The sequence below is a fragment of the Capra hircus genome, chromosome 14 (assembly GCF_001704415.2).
Source record: "Capra hircus breed San Clemente chromosome 14, ASM170441v1, whole genome shotgun sequence".
In the NCBI taxonomy this organism is placed as follows: domain Eukaryota; kingdom Metazoa; phylum Chordata; class Mammalia; order Artiodactyla; family Bovidae; genus Capra; species Capra hircus.
The window spans coordinates 58800806-58821366 of NC_030821.1; the positions used below are offsets into that span (position 1 = coordinate 58800806).

The 20561-nt window shown below is 42.6% G+C and overlaps 1 protein-coding gene across 1 annotated transcript; it reads left to right on the top strand.

The window, feature by feature from the left end:
• Positions 1396-2962, top strand: RPS20 (ribosomal protein S20). The gene is made up of 4 exons (XM_013969227.2): positions 1396-1574; positions 1759-1858; positions 2116-2189; positions 2742-2962. The coding sequence occupies exons 1-4, from the start codon at positions 1572-1574 to the stop codon at positions 2922-2924; spliced, it is 360 nt and encodes a 119-aa protein (XP_013824681.1). The 5' UTR covers positions 1396-1571; the 3' UTR covers positions 2925-2962.

Genomic DNA, 20561 nt, shown 5'->3' on the forward strand with positions numbered 1-20561 from the left:
AAGCTGGTTTTAGAAAAGGCAGAGGAACCAGGGATCAAATTGCCAACATCCTCTGGATCGTGGAAAAAGCAAGAGAGTTCCAGAAAAACATCTATTTCTGCTTTATTGACTATGCCAAAGCCTTTGACTGTGTGGATCACAATAAAGTGTGGAAAATTGTGAAAGAGATGGGAATACCAGACCACCTGACCTGCCTCTTGAGAAACCTATATGCAGGTCAGGAAGCAACAGTTAGAACTGGACATGGAACAACAGACTGGTTCCAAATAGGAAAAGGAGTACGTCAAGGCTGCATATTGTCACCCTGCTTATTTAATTTATATCCAGAGAACATCATGAGAAATGCTGGGCTGGAAGCATAAGCTGGAATCAAGATTGCCAGAAGAAATATCAATAACCTCAGATATGCAGATGACACCACCCTTATGGCAGAAAGTGAAGAGGAACTCAAAAGCCTCTTGATGAAAGTGAAAGAGGAGAGTGAAAACGTTGGCTTAAAGCTCAACATTCAGAAAACGAAGATGATGGCATCTGGTCCCATCACTTCATGGGAAATAGATGGGGAAACAGTGTCAGACTTTATTTTGGGGGGCTCCAAAATCACTGCAGATGGTGATTGCAGCCATGAAATTAAAAGACGCTTACTCCTTGGAAGAAAAGTTATGACCAACCTAGATAGCATATTGAAAAGCTGAGACATTACTTTGCCGACTAAGGTCCGTCTTGTCAAGGCTATGGTTTTTCCTGCGGTCATGTATGGATGTGAGAGTTGGACTGTGAAGAAGGCAAAGCACCGAAGAATTGATGCTTTTGAACTGTGGTGTTGGAGAAGACTCTTGAGAATTTCCTTGGACTGCAAGGAGATCCAACTAGTCCATTCTAAAGATCAGTCCTGGGTGTTCATTGGAAGGACTGATGCTAAAGCTGAATCTCCAGTACTTTGGCCAACTCATGCGAAGAGTTGACTCATTGGAAAAGACTGATGCTGGGAGGGATTGGGGGCAGGAGTAGAAGGGGACGACAGAGGAGGAAAAGGGGACGACAGAGGATGAGATGGCTGGATGGCATCACCGATGGACATGAGTTTGGGTGAACTACGGAAGTTGGTGATGGACAGGGAGGCCTGGCGTGCTGCAATTCGTGGGGTCACAGAGTCGGACACGACTGAGCGACTGAACTGAACTGTAGTGTCCCCATCACCTCCGCCAGGTGCCCCCGAGGACGGCGCCGCCAACACTCCACCTCCCGGCGCTCGGACTCCGCCTGGCCGACAGGGGGCGCGCGCAACCACGCCTAGCCTGCCCCTTCGCGGGAACCCCCATCCCCGGCTCACGCAGCCGCCTTAGAGCCCGCCGGACGATTCCTCTTCCGGGGCAGCGCAGAGAGGCGCGCGGGACCCGGATGCAAACGCGAGCGCGGCTATATAAGCGCCCCACAGGCCTCACGCCTTCCTCTTTGAGGAAGACGCGGTCGCCGTTGCAGCGGCTGTGTGTGCCGCCCGCTCCTGCTCCTGACTCACCGCTGTTCGCTCTCGCCGAGGAACAAGTCGGTCAGGAAGCCACACCGCAGCCATGGTGAGTCGGGGGCTTCCGGGTCGCGTCTTGGAGGTAGATTGGGCGGGAGGCAGGGAACGGGACTCGTTTCTCCAGGGAATGGGCTTACGAGACGCCGCCAGGAACTGTGAAGCTCCGAGCGCGCTGGTCCCAGGATTTGACAAGCTTCTTAAAGAGTTTTTTATTCTCACTTGTGTGGTAACAGGCCTTTAAAGACACCGGCAAGACTCCCGTGGAGCCAGAGGTGGCCATTCACCGGATTAGGATCACCCTCACCAGCCGCAACGTGAAGTCTCTGGAGAAGGGTCAGTGCGGCGAATTCGGGGGTCTCGGGGCTTGTTCCGAGCGAGGTCGGCTCTCGGGGGGCCAGCGTCCTCTTTCAAAAGACAGAGTTAAGAGTGGTCTACACTCGGGGTATGCCGTGTTGGCGGTGAGGAGAGAATTGCTGTGTTGACTTAAGGTGATCGTCTTATACGCTATTCTGAGCCCGCGGCGGTTCGACTTTGAGCCGGCTCTTGTGCGTTAAGGGAGCCAACTGAAGGATGCTTTCACTTCCCTGCAGTGTGTGCTGACCTGATCAGAGGCGCGAAGGAAAAGAATCTCAAAGTGAAAGGACCAGTTCGGATGCCTACCAAGGTGAGAGAGAGTGTCCTGGGCAGGAGGTGGAAGATGGTAGTTGGAGAGAAGATAGAGAAATTAGAAAACATAAACTAAGTGAAATAGGAGCACTGAATATGAAATAGAAAAAGTGAAGCAAACTAGGTAAAAGGATGTGTTACAGTCCAGTTGCTTTTAAACATGGCTGCTCGTTAGAAACATCTGGAGCTTTGGTGAAAAAAAGCAATACCTGGGCATTTGTATTTTTCAAAAAACTCCAAGATAATTCTGATGTGCATTTGGATATCAGAATGCATTTTTGCCTTTTAGGGTGGGGGATTTGGCTGCTAAAAGACTTTTATGTACTTATGCTAACAGTACACACCCAGGGTCAAATGTTGGTAAAATCTGGTTCCTGTTAAATATGTAATTTCTGGAGGTAAACCGGTTGAAGGCTTTTGCTGCTGGTGTTTGGTATGTGCAGGCTGAGGCCCTGGGAAGTTTTCAAATGGAATCTGTAACGATTCTGTAAGTGTCCTAGGGAAGCACAACAGATCATAAACGCTTGGTTTCCATTTTTTCTTGTTGCAGACTCTGAGAATAACTACGAGGAAAACTCCTTGTGGTGAAGGTTCTAAGACTTGGGATCGATTCCAAATGAGGATCCACAAGCGACTCATTGACCTGCACAGCCCTTCTGAAATTGTCAAGCAGATCACTTCCATCAGTATTGAGCCGGGAGTCGAGGTGGAAGTCACCATTGCCGATGCCTAAAATCAACCTTTTTAATAAATCTATAATCAGTTGTTAAATCTTGTTGACTTTTATTCATAATACTGACAAGTCTTGGGAATAGAGTTGTGTTATAAAATTGATTCCACTTTTTAGGTAGAATAATTAGAATTAGGTGGATAGCCTGTGGTGGTTGACCCTGTTTCCATTGTAAGCTAGTTTACACGTGACAGCATTTGAAAATGGAATTGTGTTAACTGCCACATGAGATCTTGCTGTTGATGAATATTGGGGTTTTTGAACATGTGTGTGGGTTTAACTTTGGAACTGTCAGTGGTTTCTGGGATGATTTTAATGTGACCAGTTGTGGTTAGAAACCTAGAGTGATGAAAGGCAAGGAACTCAGAAGCTAGATCTTAATATCTGACCCTGATCCTGCCATTTGTCATAACTCCTTTTAAACTTGGCAAATTTCAGTAAGTTGTGGAAACTTACAGATACTGGTGCCTTAATTATATTTTAGATGAGATAATATAATACAGTAAAATATAAAACAATCGTAGTACTTAGATTTAGGTTATATCTATAGATACATGTTTTATATACCTTGGAATCACTTTTCACAATGTATATAGGTCATTCAGTATGAAGCTAAGTTAAGCATTTATGTTTAGAGCGGAAAAGTACATCTTAGGTCAAATTCCATTTATCCAAACCTCTATTGGATAACACTGCCTAGCTCCAAGACCCTGCTTATACATGTATTCCCATTGTGTAGACATAGACATTGGTTTTTGTGTTTTAATTTGCCCAGTGTCCTGAGCTGTAATTGCACAGCTGAAATTTTAGTGTGTCCATGGGTTGAGGATCCATCTTGATGTCCCATTGAAGGGTTGTAGTCTTAGCTGTTTTTAATTGGGTGGCTATCTAAACATGTATGTCTATTCTACAGAAGTATAAGACAGGTGTGTAAGCATTTTACAAATGATAAAATTTGCCACTCTTAGGATTGCAGTAATGAAATTCCTGCCTTTCCTCCCAGGAACCCAGCCCACTTTGGATTACCTTGTCCAGTGGCTTCAGTTAGCAGGTATGAACTATTAAGGTTTCTCTATGTCCAATTACGTGCCAGATGCCAAAACCTCACTGTAAGTTGACAAGCCCCTCACACCTGGTTTTAACCCATGTCCAGCACATGCCACACAGTTGTTCTGATATTGGAATTCTCATCCCTAAACATTTCTGCAACATCCAAGTCCTTTTGATTCTGTTTTCCTCCTAGTAGGTCTCCAAAACACTAGATGTTGAAAAGGGATTTCAGTGGAGCAGAACCTGGAAAGGTGTTAATGCTAAGGTTTAGCAAAGATGCTATGCTAAGGTAACCTATGTTAACCCATTTATAACAACATTGTGCCAGATCAACTAATTAGCTTGGGAAAACAAAATTTCACTGCATAAGAAGAGTCTTATAGTTCTGTTCCTGAGGCCAGCAGTGATTTAACCTTTTCCTAGAGGAGCTGGTGTTCTCAGTTCAACTGAAGAAGTTGGTAGGAAATCAGCCTAGCAGTGAGCTACTGACTTGCCCTCTAGCCCAATTTCCAGCATTCTCTGCACTAGGAAGTTCTAAAACTACAGGGGCAGTTAAGATCATTAATGGCTAGAGTAGATTGTTAAGCAAAATGTGCCTTCCTAAATCAAAAAATATGCTTGCATACAGTTCTGAAATTTAACCAACACATGCCAGGGTGACCGATGGTTCAGCAATTGTCATGACACAAGGATAATTGCATTTAAGCCATAAGCAATTCATAGGGCCTGAAATACAGCTAAAACCTGGCACTTAAAATTCAGGAACTGCTATTATCTTCAATTCCTTTGTTAAGTCACTAAGTTTTGTGGGGCTCTTGCCCCATGGACTGCAACACACCAGGCTTCCCTATCCTGACTAACTGTAGATAATGTAGCACAGGGGAGATAGCAGTGAACTAACTGGGTTTTAGTCTTAAGTTCCACAGCTGGTTGGTTAGGTGACCTTAAACATGCTTGCTTAAGTTCTTTGGTCATTAATTCTCATCTGCAAGAGAGGAAAGGCTACCCACTCCAGTGTTCTGGCCTGGAGAATTTCATGGACAGTATAGTTCACGGGGTCACAGAGTTGGACACGACTGAATGACTTTAAATGTAAACTTCCAGGTAAGATATTTTTCCCTCTTCCCCAAAGGAAACATTGACGTTTTCCCCCTAAAAATAGAGAAATTCTGAGACCTTCAGAAATTGACAACATAAATGAACTAAAGTGTAATAAACATCTGCCCACTACCTCAGAGGACTTTAAAAGGACAAATGAGAAAATACACATAAAAATGCATTTGTTGTTGAGTTACTCTGTCATGTCCATCTCTGTGACCCCATGGACTATAGCATGCCAGGCTTCCCTGTCCATCACCAACTCCCAGAGCTTGCTCAAATTCATGTCTATTAAGTCAGTGATGCCATCCAACCATCTCATCCTGTCTTTCCCTTCTCCTGCCTTCAATCTTTCCCAGCATCAGGGTCTTTTCCAATAAGTCAGTTCTTCACATCAGGTGGCCAAATTATTGGAGCTTCAGCATCAGTCCTTCTGGTGAATATTCAGGACTGATTTCCTTTAGGATGGGCTGGTTTGATCTCCTTGCTGTCCAAGGGACTCTCAAGTCTTCAACACCACAGTTCAAAAGCATCAGTTCTTTGACGCTCAGCCTTCTTTATGGTCCACCTCGCGCACTCAACGGTAAAGCGTCTGTCTACAATGCGGGAGACCCGAGTTCGATCCCTGGGTTGGGAAGATCCCCTGGAGAAGAAAATGGCAATCCACTCCAGGACTATTGCCTGGAAAATCCCATGGACAGAGGAGCCTGGTAGGCTACAGTCCATGGGGTCGCAAAGAGTCAGACACAACTGAGCGACTTCACTTCACTTGCATATCTGTACAGGACTACTGGAAAAACCATAGCTTTGACTATATGGACCTTTGTTGGCAAAGTGATGTCTCTACTTTTTAATACACTCTTAAACATTCAAAAATGGCTACTTAAAAGTAAAATCCCTACTGGGCCTTCAAATATTAGTAACAAAATAACAATAGTTTACATAGTGGTATTGATATCAATGAGTCTGGGTTGTAGGCCAGCTTGTATGGATTAGGGAGGCAGAGTGTTAGTCCCTCGGTCATGTCCAGCTCTTTGGGATATGGACTGCAGCCTGCTAGGCTCCTCTGTTCATGGAATTCTCCAGGCAAGAATACTAGGGTAGCCATTCCCTTTCTCCAGGGGATCTTTCCCACCCAAGGATCAAACTTGAGTCTCCCACATTGTAAGCAGATTATTTACCATTTGAGCCACAAATTAAGCCCAAGTCAGAGGAAGGTTGAAAATGGGAGGCTCTCCAGTCCTTACCACATTCCCATTAGATTCACAGCTACTTTGTTTTAAACATGCAGCTAAACCAGAGACAACAGCTATGCATTGCTAGGTCAGATTTTTCTACCTGATGCTCCTAAAGTATGTATTAAATAGGTTCAGGATCTGGGATGTAAGGTAAACGGGCAAGAGAGGAGAAATTCTCGGCTGTGCTGTCAAATCTGTTTCAAACTTAATTACCTGGATATGCAGGCTTAATAAAATACTTCTTGGAGTCTCAATTTTCATGTGCAAAATGAAGGTACTTGTGTCTGTCTCAAGGTCATACTGGGGGTTCCTTTGTCTCTCTGGGAGACATTTTCTAACAAAATCAAGATGGGTTTGCTAAGTGCATAGATTTCTCCCACAGCAACCTCGATTCCCACAGGGTGTGGTGCACTGCTGACCAATGGTGTTAGGTGAGATTACTTACAGGGGCATTTGAGCCCAGCACCTGGCTTTCCTAACTGCTTCCTCCTTCACCAAACTAGTGAGTACACAGGTCCAAGCAGAACGTGGCAAAGCCGAAGTTTAACCTTTAGAAACTAAGAAGAACTAATTCTCATTCGAGGTATACTACTTTCACTTTCATAAGTTCTAGACTTCTAGAACAAGGGAACTTGATCTTTTTGTATGTTTTGTCCTATAAAGTGCTTTTTTTTTTTTTTTTTTTACCTAAAATCCACCCACACCAAAAGGTATTGTTAATATTGAAATCTTCAGAACTTTTCTTATAAATACAAGTATATGTGATTTTAAGCTAGTCAGTATTTTTTCTTTAGCCATATAAAATTTATCTCTTTAAAAAATACGTGTTTGAGAATACTAAACATTGCTGTCTGTATATTCTGATATTAACTGATTATCTGACATGTAATTGGCAAATTCTCCCATTCTGTAGGTTGCCTCTTCATGTCAATTCATTTTGAGTAAATTTTTGTATATGGTATAAGGTGATTTTTGTAGATGGCTTCATTCTTTTGCCCCATGGAAAAGAAATGCAAAAAAGCCAAATGGCTGGCTGGGGAGGCCTTACAAATAGCTGTGAAAAGCAAAGGAGAAAAGGAAAGATATATAAGCATCTGAATGCAGAGTTCCAAAGAATAGCAAAAAGAGATAAGAAAGCCTTCCTCAGCGATCAATGCAAAGAAATAGAGGAAAACAACAGAATGGGGAAGACTAGAGATGTCTTCAAGAAAATTTAGAGATACCAAGGGAACATTTCATGCAAAGATGGGCTCGATAAAGGACAGAAATGTTATGGATCTAACAGAAGCAGAAGATATTAAGAAGAGGTGGCAAGAATACACAGAAGAACTGTACAGAAAAGATCTTCATGACCAAGATGATCACGATGGTATAATGACTCACCTAGAGCCAGACATCCTGAAATGTGAAGTCAAGTGGGCCTTAGAAATCATCACTACGAACAAAGCTAGTGGAGGTGACGGAATTCCAGTTGAGCTCTTTCAAATCCTGAAAGATGGTGCTGTGAAAGTGCTGCACTCAATATGCCAGCAAATTTGGAAAACTCAGCAGTGGCCACAGGACTGAAAAAGGTCAGTTTTCATTTCAATCCCAAAGAAAGACAATGCCAAAGAATGCTCAAACTACTGCACAACTGCACTCATCTCACATGCTAGTAAAGTAATGCTCAAAATTCTCCAAGCCAGGCTTCAGCAATACGTGAACCGTGAACTTCCAGATGTTCAAGCTGGTTTTAGAAAAGGCAGAGGAACCAGAGATCAAATTGCCAACATCCTCTGGATCGTGGAAAAAGCAAAGAGAGTTCCAGAAAAACATCTATTTCTGCTTTATTGACTATGCCAAAGCCTTTGACTGTGTGGATCACAATAAACTGCGGAAAATTCTTCAAGAGATGGAAATACCAGACCACCTGACCTGCCTCTTGAGAAATCTGTATGCAGGTCAGGAAGCAACAGTTAGAACTGGACATGGAACAACAGACTGGTTCCAAATAGGAAAAGGAGTACGTCAAGGCTGCATATTGTCACCCTGCTTATTTAATTTATATCCAGAGAACATCATGAGAAACACTGGGCTGGAAGAAGCACAACCTTGAATCAAGATTGCCAGAAGAAATATCAGTAACCTCAGATATGCAGATGACACCACCCTTATGGCAGAAAGTGAAGAGGAACTCAAAAGCCTCTTGATGAAAGTGAAAGAGGAGAGTGAAAAAGTTGGCTTAAAGCTCAACATTCAGAAAACTAAGATCATAGCATCTGGTCCCATCACTTCATGGGAAATAGATGGGGAAACAGTGGAAACAGTGTCAGACTTTATTTTTTGGGGCTCCAAAATCACTGCAGATGGTGACTGCAGCCATGAAATTAAAAGACGCTTACTCCTTGGAAGAAAAGTTATGACCAACCTAGATAGCATATTGAAAAGCAGAGAGGTTACTTTGCCAACAAAGGTTCATTTAGTTAAGGCTATGATTTTTCCAGTAGTCATTTATGGATGTGAGAGTTGGACTGTGAAGAAAGTTGAGCGCTGAAGAATTGATGCTTTTGAACTGTGGTGTTGGAGAAGACTCCTGAGAGTCCACTGGACTGCAAGGAGATCCAACCAGTCCATTCTAAAGGAGATCAGCCCTGAGTGTTCATTGGAAGGAATGATGCTAAAGCTGAAACTCCAATACTTTGGCCACCTCATGCAGAGAGTTGACTCATTGGAAAAGACTGTGATGCTGGTAGGGATTGGGGGCAGGAGAAGAGGACGACAGAGGATGAGATGGCTGGATGGCATCACCGACTCGATGGACATGAGTTTGGGTGAACTCCGGGAGTTCAGGACAGGGAGGCCTGGCATGCTGCGATTCATGAGGTCGCAAAGAGTTGGACACGACTGAGTGACTGAACTGAACTCATTCTTTTGCAGTATATCTCTGTATTTCTCCCAACACCATTGGCTGGAAGAGACTTCTTTTCCCCAGTTGCTTGGTCTTGCATCTTTGTTGTTCAGTCTAAGTTGTCCAAATCTTTTTGACCCTATGGACTACAGCACTTCTTGTCCATAGGGTTTCCCTGTCCTTCACTATCTCCCAGAGTTTGCGTTTTTAAACTCTTTTCTATTGAGTTGGTGATGCCATCCAATTGTCTCATCCCCTTCTCCTGCCCTCAATATTTCCCAGCTTCAGGGTTTTTTCCAATGAGTTGGCTTTTTGCATCAGGTGGCCAAACTATTGGAGCTTCAGTTTCAGCATCAGCCTTTCCAATGAATATTCAGGATTGATTTCCTTTAGGATTGACTGGCTTGATCTCCTTGCAGTTCAAGGGACTCTCAGGAGTCTTCTTCAGTACCACAATTCAAAAGCATCAGTTGGCATCCTTGTGTTGCAGGAATAAATCCCACTTGGTCATGGTATATAATCCTTTTATCATGCTGTTGAATTTGACTTGCTAGTATTTTGTTGAGGATTGCCTCAGTGTATTCATCAGAGATAACGGTGTGAGTTTTTTTTAACTGAGGGCTTCCTTGGTGGCTCAGGAGGAAAGAATCCACCTGCAATGCAGGAGGCTGCCTGAAATGTAGGAGACGTAGGTTCTGGCTGGGAAAGATTCCCTGGAGGAGAGCATGGGAACCCACTCCAGTATTCTTGTCTGGGAAATCCCATGGACACAGGAGCCTGGCGGGCTACAGTCCACGGGGTCCCCAGAGTTGGACACGACTTAGTGACTAAACCAAACCACCATAATTGACATATAGCATTATATTAGTTTCAGGTGTACCATGTAATGATTTGATATTTGTATATAATCAGTAGTTTTCTTGTAGAGTTTGGTTTTAGTATTGGAATAATGCTGCCCTCACAGAATGAATTTTGAATTATTCCCACCTCTTCAGTTTTTTGTAAGAGTCTGAAGAAGATTGTTGTTAGCTTTTCTTCAAATGTTTGGTAGAATTCCCCAGTGAAGCTGTCTGATCATGGACTTTTCTTTGTTGTTCTTTGTTAAAGATACTTCAGTGTCCTTACTAGTTAAAATTTTTTATTTGTTCATGATTCAGTGTTAAGAGGTTCTGTATTGCTAGGAATTTATCTATTTCTTCTCAGTTATCCCATTTGTTAACATATAAGCATTTATAGTATTCTCGGCATTAGTTGTAATGTCTTATATTTCAATTCTGATTTTAGTTTTTTCCTAGTTAATCTAGCTAAGAATTTGTCATTTTTATCTTTTCAAAAATTCAGCTCTTAGTTTTATGAATTTCTCTGTTGTTTCCCTATTCTCTGTTTTATCTTTGCTCTAATCTTTATTATTTTCTTCCTTCTGCTAACTTTGAGTTTAGTTTGTTCTTTTTTTAGTTCTTTGAGATGTAAAATTAGATTATTTATTTTTCAAGAGTGTATTGTTTAATTTCCACATATTTGTGAATATTCCAATTTTTCCTTTGCTATTGAGCCCTAGTTTCATTCCATTGCAGTCATTTGGTATGTTCATTTCTTTCCTCAAATTTAGAAAAAAAAAAATTTTTTTTTTTGCTATTATTTCTTCAAGTAAGCTCTCTGCATACCCCACCGCTTCTCCTTCTGGAGTGCCTATAATTATTACATTGATCTGCCTGATGGTGTCCCAGAACCCCCAAACTGTTTCACTTTTCCATTCTTTATCCTTTCTGCTCCTCTGACTTAATAATTTCAAATGATCGTCTTCAGGTCATTTGCTGATTCTTCCTTCTGCTTGATTAAGTCTACCACTAAATCCTCCTATTGAATTTGTTAATTCAGTTATTGTGTTCTTCACCTCCAGATTTTTTTTTAATATAATTTCTCTCTTTGTTGATATTCTCATTTTGTTCATCCACTATTTTCCTGATTTTCTTTAGTTGTCTATCTGTGCTCTCTTTTAGCACATTGAGCACCTTTAAAGTAGTTATTTGGATTCTGTGTCTGGTAATTCATAGACCTCTTGTTTCTTTAGGGTTAGTTTCTGGAAATTTATTTTGATCAGTTGATTGAGCTGTGTTTGTTCCCCCCCTCTCCCGACCCCACGCCCCCCCGCCCCCGACCCCGCTTTTTTTTCTTGTAAGCCATGTGATCCTTTGTTAAAATTTGGGCATGTGAAAAATGGCCATCCCTCCCAGTCTGTTGTTGTTTATTCACCAATTTGTGCCTGACTCTTGCGACCCCATGGGCTGGACTGTAGCTTCAGGCTCCTCTGTCCATGGAATTCTTCAGGCAAGAATACCAGAGTGGGTAGCCATTTCCGTCTCCAGGGGATCTTCCTGACTCAGGGGTTGAACTCGCGTCTCCCAAGTCGGTAGGCAGATTCTTTACCAATGAGCCACTAGGGAAGCCCAGTCTGTAGGGGAAGTCTAGTCTGTAGGGGAAGTCATCTTGGCTGGAGATTTGGGAACCTCTCATACCTTTTCTGGGGGTACGTCTCTCTGGGCTTGTGTGTATGAATTACTAGAGACAGAGACTTGCCTGTTTCCTTCTCAGGAGCCTGTAATCTCTTACTCCCTCTGGTGTCTGTCTGTGGTACTGCGTTCTCTGTGGTTTCAGTTCAGTTCAGTTCAGTCGCTCATTCGTGTCAGACTCTTTGCGACCCTATGAACTGCCGCACGCCAGGCTTCCCTGTCCATCACCAACTCTGGCAGCTTACTCAAACTCATGTCCATCGAGTCGGTGATGCCATCCAGCCGTCTCATCCTCTGTCGTCCCTTTCTCCTCCCACCTTCAGTCTTTCCCAGCATCAGGGTCTTTTCAAATGAGTCAGTTCTTCGCATCAGGTGGCCAAAGTATAACTCCAACTGAACATGCCTTTGTTCTCAATGGCCTCGAGTCTGGCAACCACACACAATATACTGCTTTCCCATCAGTGCCCTGAGTTCCAGAGACTGAAATTAGTCCCTTAGGCAGACCCCTCAAAAGCCAGGACTTTGGACTCATGTTCCACTCTATTTTCCCTTCCAAGAGAGAAGCTGGGAGCTTTCTTCTGGTCTCTGTCCTGGACGGGGGTGTGGGTGGGACCAGGGCAGGCAAAGCACAAGGAGCTTCCTTACCTACTGTGACCCTTCTTGGCTTTGTGCTCTCCTCCTGCTGCAGCCTGTTGCCTGGTTCCTGGAGGTGTCACAAAGATGCTGTGGTCTGTGTATCACTGTTAGGTTGGTGTCTGTGTTAGGAGAAGGTCTGGGGCTTCCTATTCCTCTGTCTCGCTGACATCACTCTAATGAATCTTTTTGAAATATAATCAAATATAAGTAAAAATAACCTCTTAATATCCATAAATATCCAGTAGTATTCAAGTTTCTTTAAGTATTTTTATTGTTTATTTATTTGAATAAGGATCTGATTGATGTCTCTCAAATTTCTTTTAATCTAGTGGTTCCTCTTCCATCTAAGAAACTGTTTAGGTACAGACAAGCCTCGTTTTGAGCAGTAGCATGGGACCAGAGAAAGTAAACATGCAAGCTGAAAACTTGCAAAATGGTCTTAATAATCAACAGGAAAAATTATGGTTGTTCTGTTACCTATAAAGTTTTACCAAAAATTCAGTCTTTGCTTTCAGTTACAAATGTAAAGGAAAATGTAAAATGGCGGAACTGATATTCAGTTTGTGTGCGCTGTGCTAAGTCGCTTCAGTTGTGTCTGACTGTTTGCAACCCTGTGGACTGACGCCCACCAGGCTCCCCTGTCCATGGGATTTTCCAGGCAGGAATGCTGGAGTGGGTTGCCATGCCCTCCTCCAGGGGATCGTCCTGACCCAGTGATCAAACCCATGTCTCATATCTCCTGCGTTGGCAGTCCAGTGCTTTACTACTACTAGTGCCACCTGGGAAGCCTGATATTTAGTGTACTATCACCTAAAACATTAGTAATATTAAGAAAAAATTCTATGCCTTTGTTAAAAAAAAAAAAAAAGAACAAAAACCAAAAACCCAAGCTCATCAATAGTAGTATGAACAGTGCTTGCTTTCTCATTCCATAACTTAAGGCATTTTTTTTTCCTATGCCTTGGTGAGCTGTCATATTTCTGACTTTGGTCATGAAGTATTTCTAGTTTCTTTTTAACGTATAGCTTTTTAATGGTATCCCCCCTCTAGGACATCATCACCCTTTTCATCACAGCCACACTCGTCCTTCACCTCAGTAAGTCTGTCTTCACTGAATCCCTTTGGCTGTGCCTCTGAGTCTCTCAACATTGCCCTGTCAACAGGCCCAGGGTCCACTGTTCGCTCCACAACCCTGTTTACGTTTGATTCAGACTTCACATCCAGCGTTCTCATATTGCTTCTTCGCTGTTCTTCTGTCTTTATGCGCCAATTTCCTGTTCTTAAGTCTCCATTTTTGTAAAACAGCACGTGGGTTTATGGCTCCATGCTTTGTTGTCTCTGCTGCCTCTGTGAGGACTGAATAACATGAGCCATCACCAGACTTGGAGAGACGTGATGTTGTTATGTGTGTGTTGATGATTTGTAGACTGAAGTGCTTGCCACAGAGTTTATCTTCTCTGCAGCTTCTCTCACAATTGATGTACTGTAGTAACTGATACAGGAACTACATCAGTGGGGGCCTAGTGGTGCAGGCCTCTACTGTGATAACTGTGATAAAGCTCGTGCTTATCAGAACCTGGCAAAGCAAAGACCACCCACATTTGTCTTGGAATTATCTCTGATTTCTCAGGGGCAATTGTCTATTTATTTTGATTTTTTCCTTTGAAGCTATGGGGAATCTTTGGTTTCTTTTATTTGTAGTTAAGAATCGTAATTAAGCTTTTCTTTCTGGTACTTGCGGGGGGAGACCTGTTTCTCTAATAGGCTCTTCTTTACCATTTGAAGGATTTTCAAGGCCTGGAAGTCCCTGTAAGGTACACGTATAGGCAGCCAGCTGCTAGACTGGGGACCCTCACAACAGACACCACTTAAATGAAGAGCAACACTCGGTCACGTTTGGTGCTTTTATCTCTTCCCAGGGGTTATTCAGGTTATAGACAGGTACAATCTCCCTCTTATCCTTAGTGAGGCAGAAGCTTGTGGGGCAGGCTTACAGGTATAGGTGTTTCAACAACACACTCTCAGTTAAAAATTAAGCCCCCTGTTGGTAGCCTTCTTCAAATCCTGCACCCAGGGGTGCACCAACTGCTCCCTAGCCAGAGCCCTAGGAAGGGCAGTTCCCACCACCAGCCGTACCAGGAACATATTCTAGGGCGTGCCTCCTCCATTCTGTCTCTTCTCATACATTCTGAATCCTAGAAAGCTGTTGAACTCAAAAGTCTGTCCCATTCTCTTTCTTGTTACCTATTTAATCCTTTGTTTTCCTCTACGATAGTTTAATTGAGGTCTCTAAACAGAGGTGAGGCAACTTCCTTGGCTCAGTCTGCACTCCTGAGCTGATGTCTAGCTGATTCTTACCCGTCCGGGACACATCTCCTTAGGAAGAACAGTGGAGTAGTGTACTAAGGAGAGTAGGCACTCCTAGCCAGGCTGTCTGTGCTCGCAATTCAACTCTGCTCTTTTCTAGCTGTAAGTTTGAGTTATTTATCCTCTTGTATCTTGCTTTTCTCATCCAGGATTTCCCTGGTGGCTCAGATGGTAAAAATAAATCTGCCTGCAATGCAGGAGACCCAGGTTCAATCTTTGGATCAGGAAGATCCCCTGGAGAAGGGGATGGCACCCCACTCCAGTATTCTTGCCTGGAGAATCCCTGTGGACAGAGAAGCCTGGCAGGCTCCATTCCATGGGGTCACAAAGAGACAGACATGACTGAACAACTAACACTTTCACTTTCTCCTCAATAAAATAAGAAAATGCCTCATGGAATTGTTTGAAAATGAAGTGAGTTAATATTTTTAATGTACTTAGGACAGTGGTTAGCACAGAATAAGAACTATTTAAGTATTTGAAAATGAATAGCTTTGACTTTCAAGAAATGAAAAATGAATCTGAAAATGTGGCCCCTTTAATTTCTTGTCTCCACATCTATAACAGAGTTCCCTGAATACAAGGAGGCTTAAGAAAAATTTTTCTTCCTGCTTAAAAATCACTTAGGTTCAGTGGTGACTGCTTTTGCAGTTAAGTAGGGACAGGGAAGCCTGGTGGGCTGCTGTCTATGGGGTCACACAGAGTCGGACACGACTGAAGTGACTTAGCAGCAGCAGCAGCAGTAGGCAGTTCGTAAGAAGTGAATGTGTAAGTCTGAAGGACTAAGTGTATCCCTGACAGGACACACAGGCGTCAGAGTAGCAACTGAAATGAAGTCACCATACAAGCAACTAACAGGGAGGAGACACAGCCTGACAAAGGAAGCTCAAAGACAGGATTCCAAACATCTGTTTGCTTCTATTTTTGGTAATCATTGCATCCTCACAATACTTCAGCCAAAGCTCGAGGAAAGCAAAAACACTACCTATTGAAAGCCCAACAAAAAGACCACAATGAAATATTCAGCAAAAGATCAAGTTCTAACAAAACTGCAATTAAAAAAAAAAAAAAAAGACTGTGGACATTGTTTTCCTATGAGCATTCAACAGGTGTTTTCAATCATTTATCATTTGTTCACTTATGATTGAGCACATTTGTACATTATCAAGTCTCAGATGTTTTCATTTCTAAAAGCGTCAACACTGAGCTGGAATCTTTTCCAAATACGAATCCCATTAAACTTTGGTTTAAAGAAAATGATGGAAAACCCACAAGAACAAGAAGTAAATTGTCTCAAAAAAAAAAAAAGTAAATTGTCTCTTTAAAATAGGAAGGAGAAATAAACAAGTTATACTATGAACAGGAAGCCTCATTGATCCCAATTCTTGTTGGGATCCCAAAACTTGTTGATCCCAAAACTTGTTGCTGCCATGTCAGAAAATAATGTTGACAAACATATGTTCCTTAAAGATTCTTTTATTTTTCCTTTGTAACCGCAAACTTACATAAAAGCTGTAAGAACAGTACAAAGAATATTTTGTCACCCATTTGGATAAAGATGATAACATGACACCATCATTCAAATATTTCCCTATGTGTATTTCAGCCCTGCCCCCTGACAACCATAGTGCGGCCACCAAAATTAGACCAAGGATGCTCACCTTGGTCTAATCCTCATGACTCATTCAAGTTCTGTCAGCAGTCCTAACTCAGTATCAGGCTGAGTCAGGCATCGCACTGCATTAAAGTTCTGTTTTGCCTGATTAAGCCCACCCATTCCTCAGTCTTCCTTTGATCTTCATGACCTTGGCACTTTGGAGGGTTACAGGCATTGCAATTTGGATACCTGCCTTAACTGCTCAGGCTGCAGCCCCACTCAGGGCTCGCTCCTGCAATCTTGCCCTTCTCCGCTGAGCCCTTCCCTCTCGGGCAATGTCCTGGGCTGGGCTGAGCGGCTGGTCCCACCACCTCCCCCCGCTGGGTGCTGACACCCTGCAATGAGGCCACTGCCCTCCCACTCCCTCTGGGGGTGATCACACTCATGCTGAGATGCTCAGGGAGAGAGGGATAAAGGATAAACGGGAAATAAAAGAAAAGGAAGAGGCCTCTAACAGTCTAGAGAAATACGTTTTCATGTTGGTCTAACCGTGAACTGTAGCAGGTAAAACTTTGATCCAGTCGATGATCTGAAGTCATCTTAAGCAGAATCACAGATTTTAAACAAAATGCCTTTCCATTTATGTCATGAATCTCAGAGGAATATTTTGAGGGGTTAGGAAGTGGTCATACTTAACTATGATTATTTAAAAAATGCATACAGAGAATTCACGTGGTCTTAAACATTTATGTATGTACCCCAGAATGATATTCAATCTATTTTGCCCACACTGAAAAATGAAATCAGTAAATTATTATCTAAAACATTTAAAGTAGTTAGAGGTTATTATGAAATGTGGGTTTATGTTCTGCAGTGATATGTTAGAATTCTCCAGAGAAATAGAATCAATAATATATATGTATATATGTTGTATGAAATTTATTGAAATGTATGAAATTTATTATAAGTCATCTCACATGATTATGAAAGTGAAGTGTTAGTCGCACAATCATGTCTGACTTTTTGCAACCCCAAACAACTCTTTGACGTCTGTGATGATTAATTTTATATGTCAGCTTGACTAGGGCATGAGATACCCAGGTATTTGACCAAACATTTTTCTGGGGGTTTCTGTGAAGTGTTTTTGGATGAGATTAATATTTAAATCTGCAGACAGTAAAGCAAGTTGCCCTCCCTAACATGAGCAGGCTTCAGCCAATCAGCTGAACGCCTGAGCCTGAACATGGCTTTATTCTGCCTTCAGCCTTGAGCTGAAACACTGGCTCTTCCTGGTCTCTAGCCTGTTGGCCTTCAGACTAAAGTTATTCCATAAATTTCCCTGGTTCCTAGGCCTTTGCACTCAGTCTAGACCTAAACCATCAGTGCTCCTTGTTGCCTTGTTGCCTTGTCCTGTAGGTCTGCCCACATCCATAGGGGCTTTCCTGGCGGCTCAGATGGTAAAGAATGTGGCCGCAATGCAGGAGACCTGGGTTCAATCCCTGGGTTGGGAAGATCCCCTGGGGAAGTGTATGGCTACTCACTCCACTATTCTTACCTGGAGAATCCCATGGACAGAGGGGCCTGGTGGGCTACAGTCCATGGGGTTGCAAAGAGTCAGACATGACTTAGTGAATAAACAACAACAGAAATTTAATCCTCTAATTTCCAAAGCTTTTTTATTATTCACTCTCAGGGGAATTCTTCTAATATGCGCTATGCTGTTCCCTGCGGTATTACATAGGGTGTACCGATTATCTAGGCTTTATCTGCTAGAGGGCCATCTGAACCTCAGGTGCTAGAAAACTGTCTGTCCTCAAGGGCCGTGGCACCATGAGGGGCTCTTGAGTTCACTTAAGGAGCTGCTGCTCTAGCTGTTCTCCTCTTCCAGGAAAGCTTCTCAAGGCTCTCTTTCCCAGTGGCATCATGCTTACTAGAAAAGTTATCTTTTGGAAAGAGTGAGCAAGGTGCCAGAAGGCTGAGTGGAAATGGACTGGAACACAGCTAGGTCCCTGCTTGGTCCTGTAGCCACGTGATTGCATCACTTGCCCTTCTGAGGCTCCAGGAGCCTGTGTGAGGTGCTTGTTGTTTGTCGTTCAGTCACTAAGACGTGTCTGACTCTTTGTGACCCCGTGGACTATGGCTTGCCAGGCTCCTCTGTCCATGGTATTCACCAGGCAAGAGTACTGGAGTGGGTTGCCATTTCCTATTACAGGGGATCCTCCTGACCCAGGAATCGAACTTGAGTCTCCTGCATTGGCAGGCTGATTCTTTACTGCTGAGCCACCTAGGAAGCCCAGTATAAGGTGATACACACCCGCTGAACTCCAGAGAGAGTGCCCCTAGCCCCCATCCAGGTCTGGCTATAATGCCTTTCTCAAATTCTGTGTTATCCTATGGTGAGCTCTTTAAGAAAGAGCTCTGCTCTTTTCTTAGGAGCTTCAGATTGCTGGACATCTGTGGATGGACTTCAGTGAGTCCACTTTGAAATTACAGACAGAATTTTGCTTGGGCTTATGCCTGACCCTTCTGGAAAGAAGATCCAACAGTGTCATCAGATTCTCAGAAGGAATGAGATGGGCTGAGATATTACTCCTAAGATGGGCTGGGATCTTACTCCTAAGAAGAGGAAGTGATGAAGCGAGGTCATTAGTCTTCTGAACATGTTTGGTCTGAGCTGAGCAGGTATAAGCAAACTGATGAGTAAATTGCCAGAGTAACCTTTGTGGATTGAGGCCCCAAGGCACCCAGGTGTGCACATGGAACTCAAATTACAGAGCTGTCTATACAAGGTCCTGGTTTCCTTCACTTACATATCATAGACATCATTTTATTTTTGTTTATAGATCTGATCTAATATTTTAAAAATAATTACGTAGGATTCCACTGTATGGCTATACTGCAATTTATTTATCTAGCACCTCATGGATAGATATTTATGATTTTTATTCTAGTTATTTTTGGTCATAGACAGTGCTACCCTGCAGATCTTTGTACATATGATTTTGCACAACATATAACAGTATCTTTTTGCTCATTCCCTTCCAGCACAGGATATTGTGATTATCTTTTGGACATTTTCCTGAATGAAAGGTGAAACCTATGTCTTTTACTTGGTATTTATTCTCTGGAAGGTGTTCATTTACTTATGGATTATCTGTGTTTCTTCTTCCATGAAAGGTATGTTCACATTTGCCCCATAAATACAATCTTTCTAGAGTATGAAGTGTTACAAGTGAGAAGCCAGAGTGCTAGAGGCACAGCTTCCATTTCACCAATGGATGTGTGATTTGACCCTGCTCCAGGACAAATTGTCCATGTCTCTGTTCTCTCTTTGCAATGATTTTTTGCTGGATCTGTTAAGGTCAGCTGGAAATCTGATAGAAAAGTTAACTGCCAGAAGACTAACATTGCCCTGATGCACTGACTAAAGATTTATTAATACCCTAAGTGATATTCCAGGAAATAATAGGAACAGAGCAGATTAAGAGGTCAAAACTTCTATAACATGACCCCAACTTAAGTTGACTATGAACCTACTTAAGGAAGTGCTCATAGCAATCATCATAGTTTTTTTTTTAAGTAAAGAATGCTTTGTTGTAACCATAGATCTCATTATTATCTATAGAAAAATAATTTAATGTCCTATAGTGAAAACTATTATAAAACTTCAAGCGGGTTGTGATTTTTAAATGCAAACTTTGAGTTTTATTCCTTGAATAATCTCCCTGCAGGTTTTTGGAAGTTAGTCTATTTCTTTTAATGTATGCTTGATCCTTTATGAGCTTATTAGGAATTTGGCTCCATAAGAGGTGAAGGGCTGAGCTCTGTGTTGAAGGCAAGCCTTGGTAAATCATATGTTTGTCTGTAAATTTCAACATGGTTATGATAAAATCACGGTTTCAACTCAATACATATTTGTTTTATTATCTGCAAAGCTAGATGTTTCACCTAACTCAGATTTTGGGAATAAAGGTCAGAATAAACTAGATTGTGGATGGGTGCCAGAGGTAGAGGGGGTCAGGGAAGTACTAAAGAGGATGAGAACAGGTGAAGGGACATTCCAGGAACAAGGACCAGCTCGCAGCTGAGAAAGAGCATGGCATGGTAAAGGGGCTGAGAGAAGTCAGGTGTGGATGAAATACCTAGGCTGGGTTCATGTGAGGAGAGACACAGGACTGGTGATGTAAGGAGGGTTGGGTCATACTTTACCCTGTGCTAAGGAATGTAGCATTTATTTTCCAGCAAAGGGGAGAACAT

Excerpts from the sequence above, each read along its gene's own strand:
- RPS20 (XM_013969227.2), top strand. Across the intron at positions 1,859-2,115 it reads CGTGAAGTCTCTGGAGAAGG|TGTGTGCTGACCTGATCAGA; the intron begins GTCAGTGCGGCG and ends ACTTCCCTGCAG. Across the intron at positions 2,190-2,741 it reads CAGTTCGGATGCCTACCAAG|ACTCTGAGAATAACTACGAG; the intron begins GTGAGAGAGAGT and ends TTCTTGTTGCAG.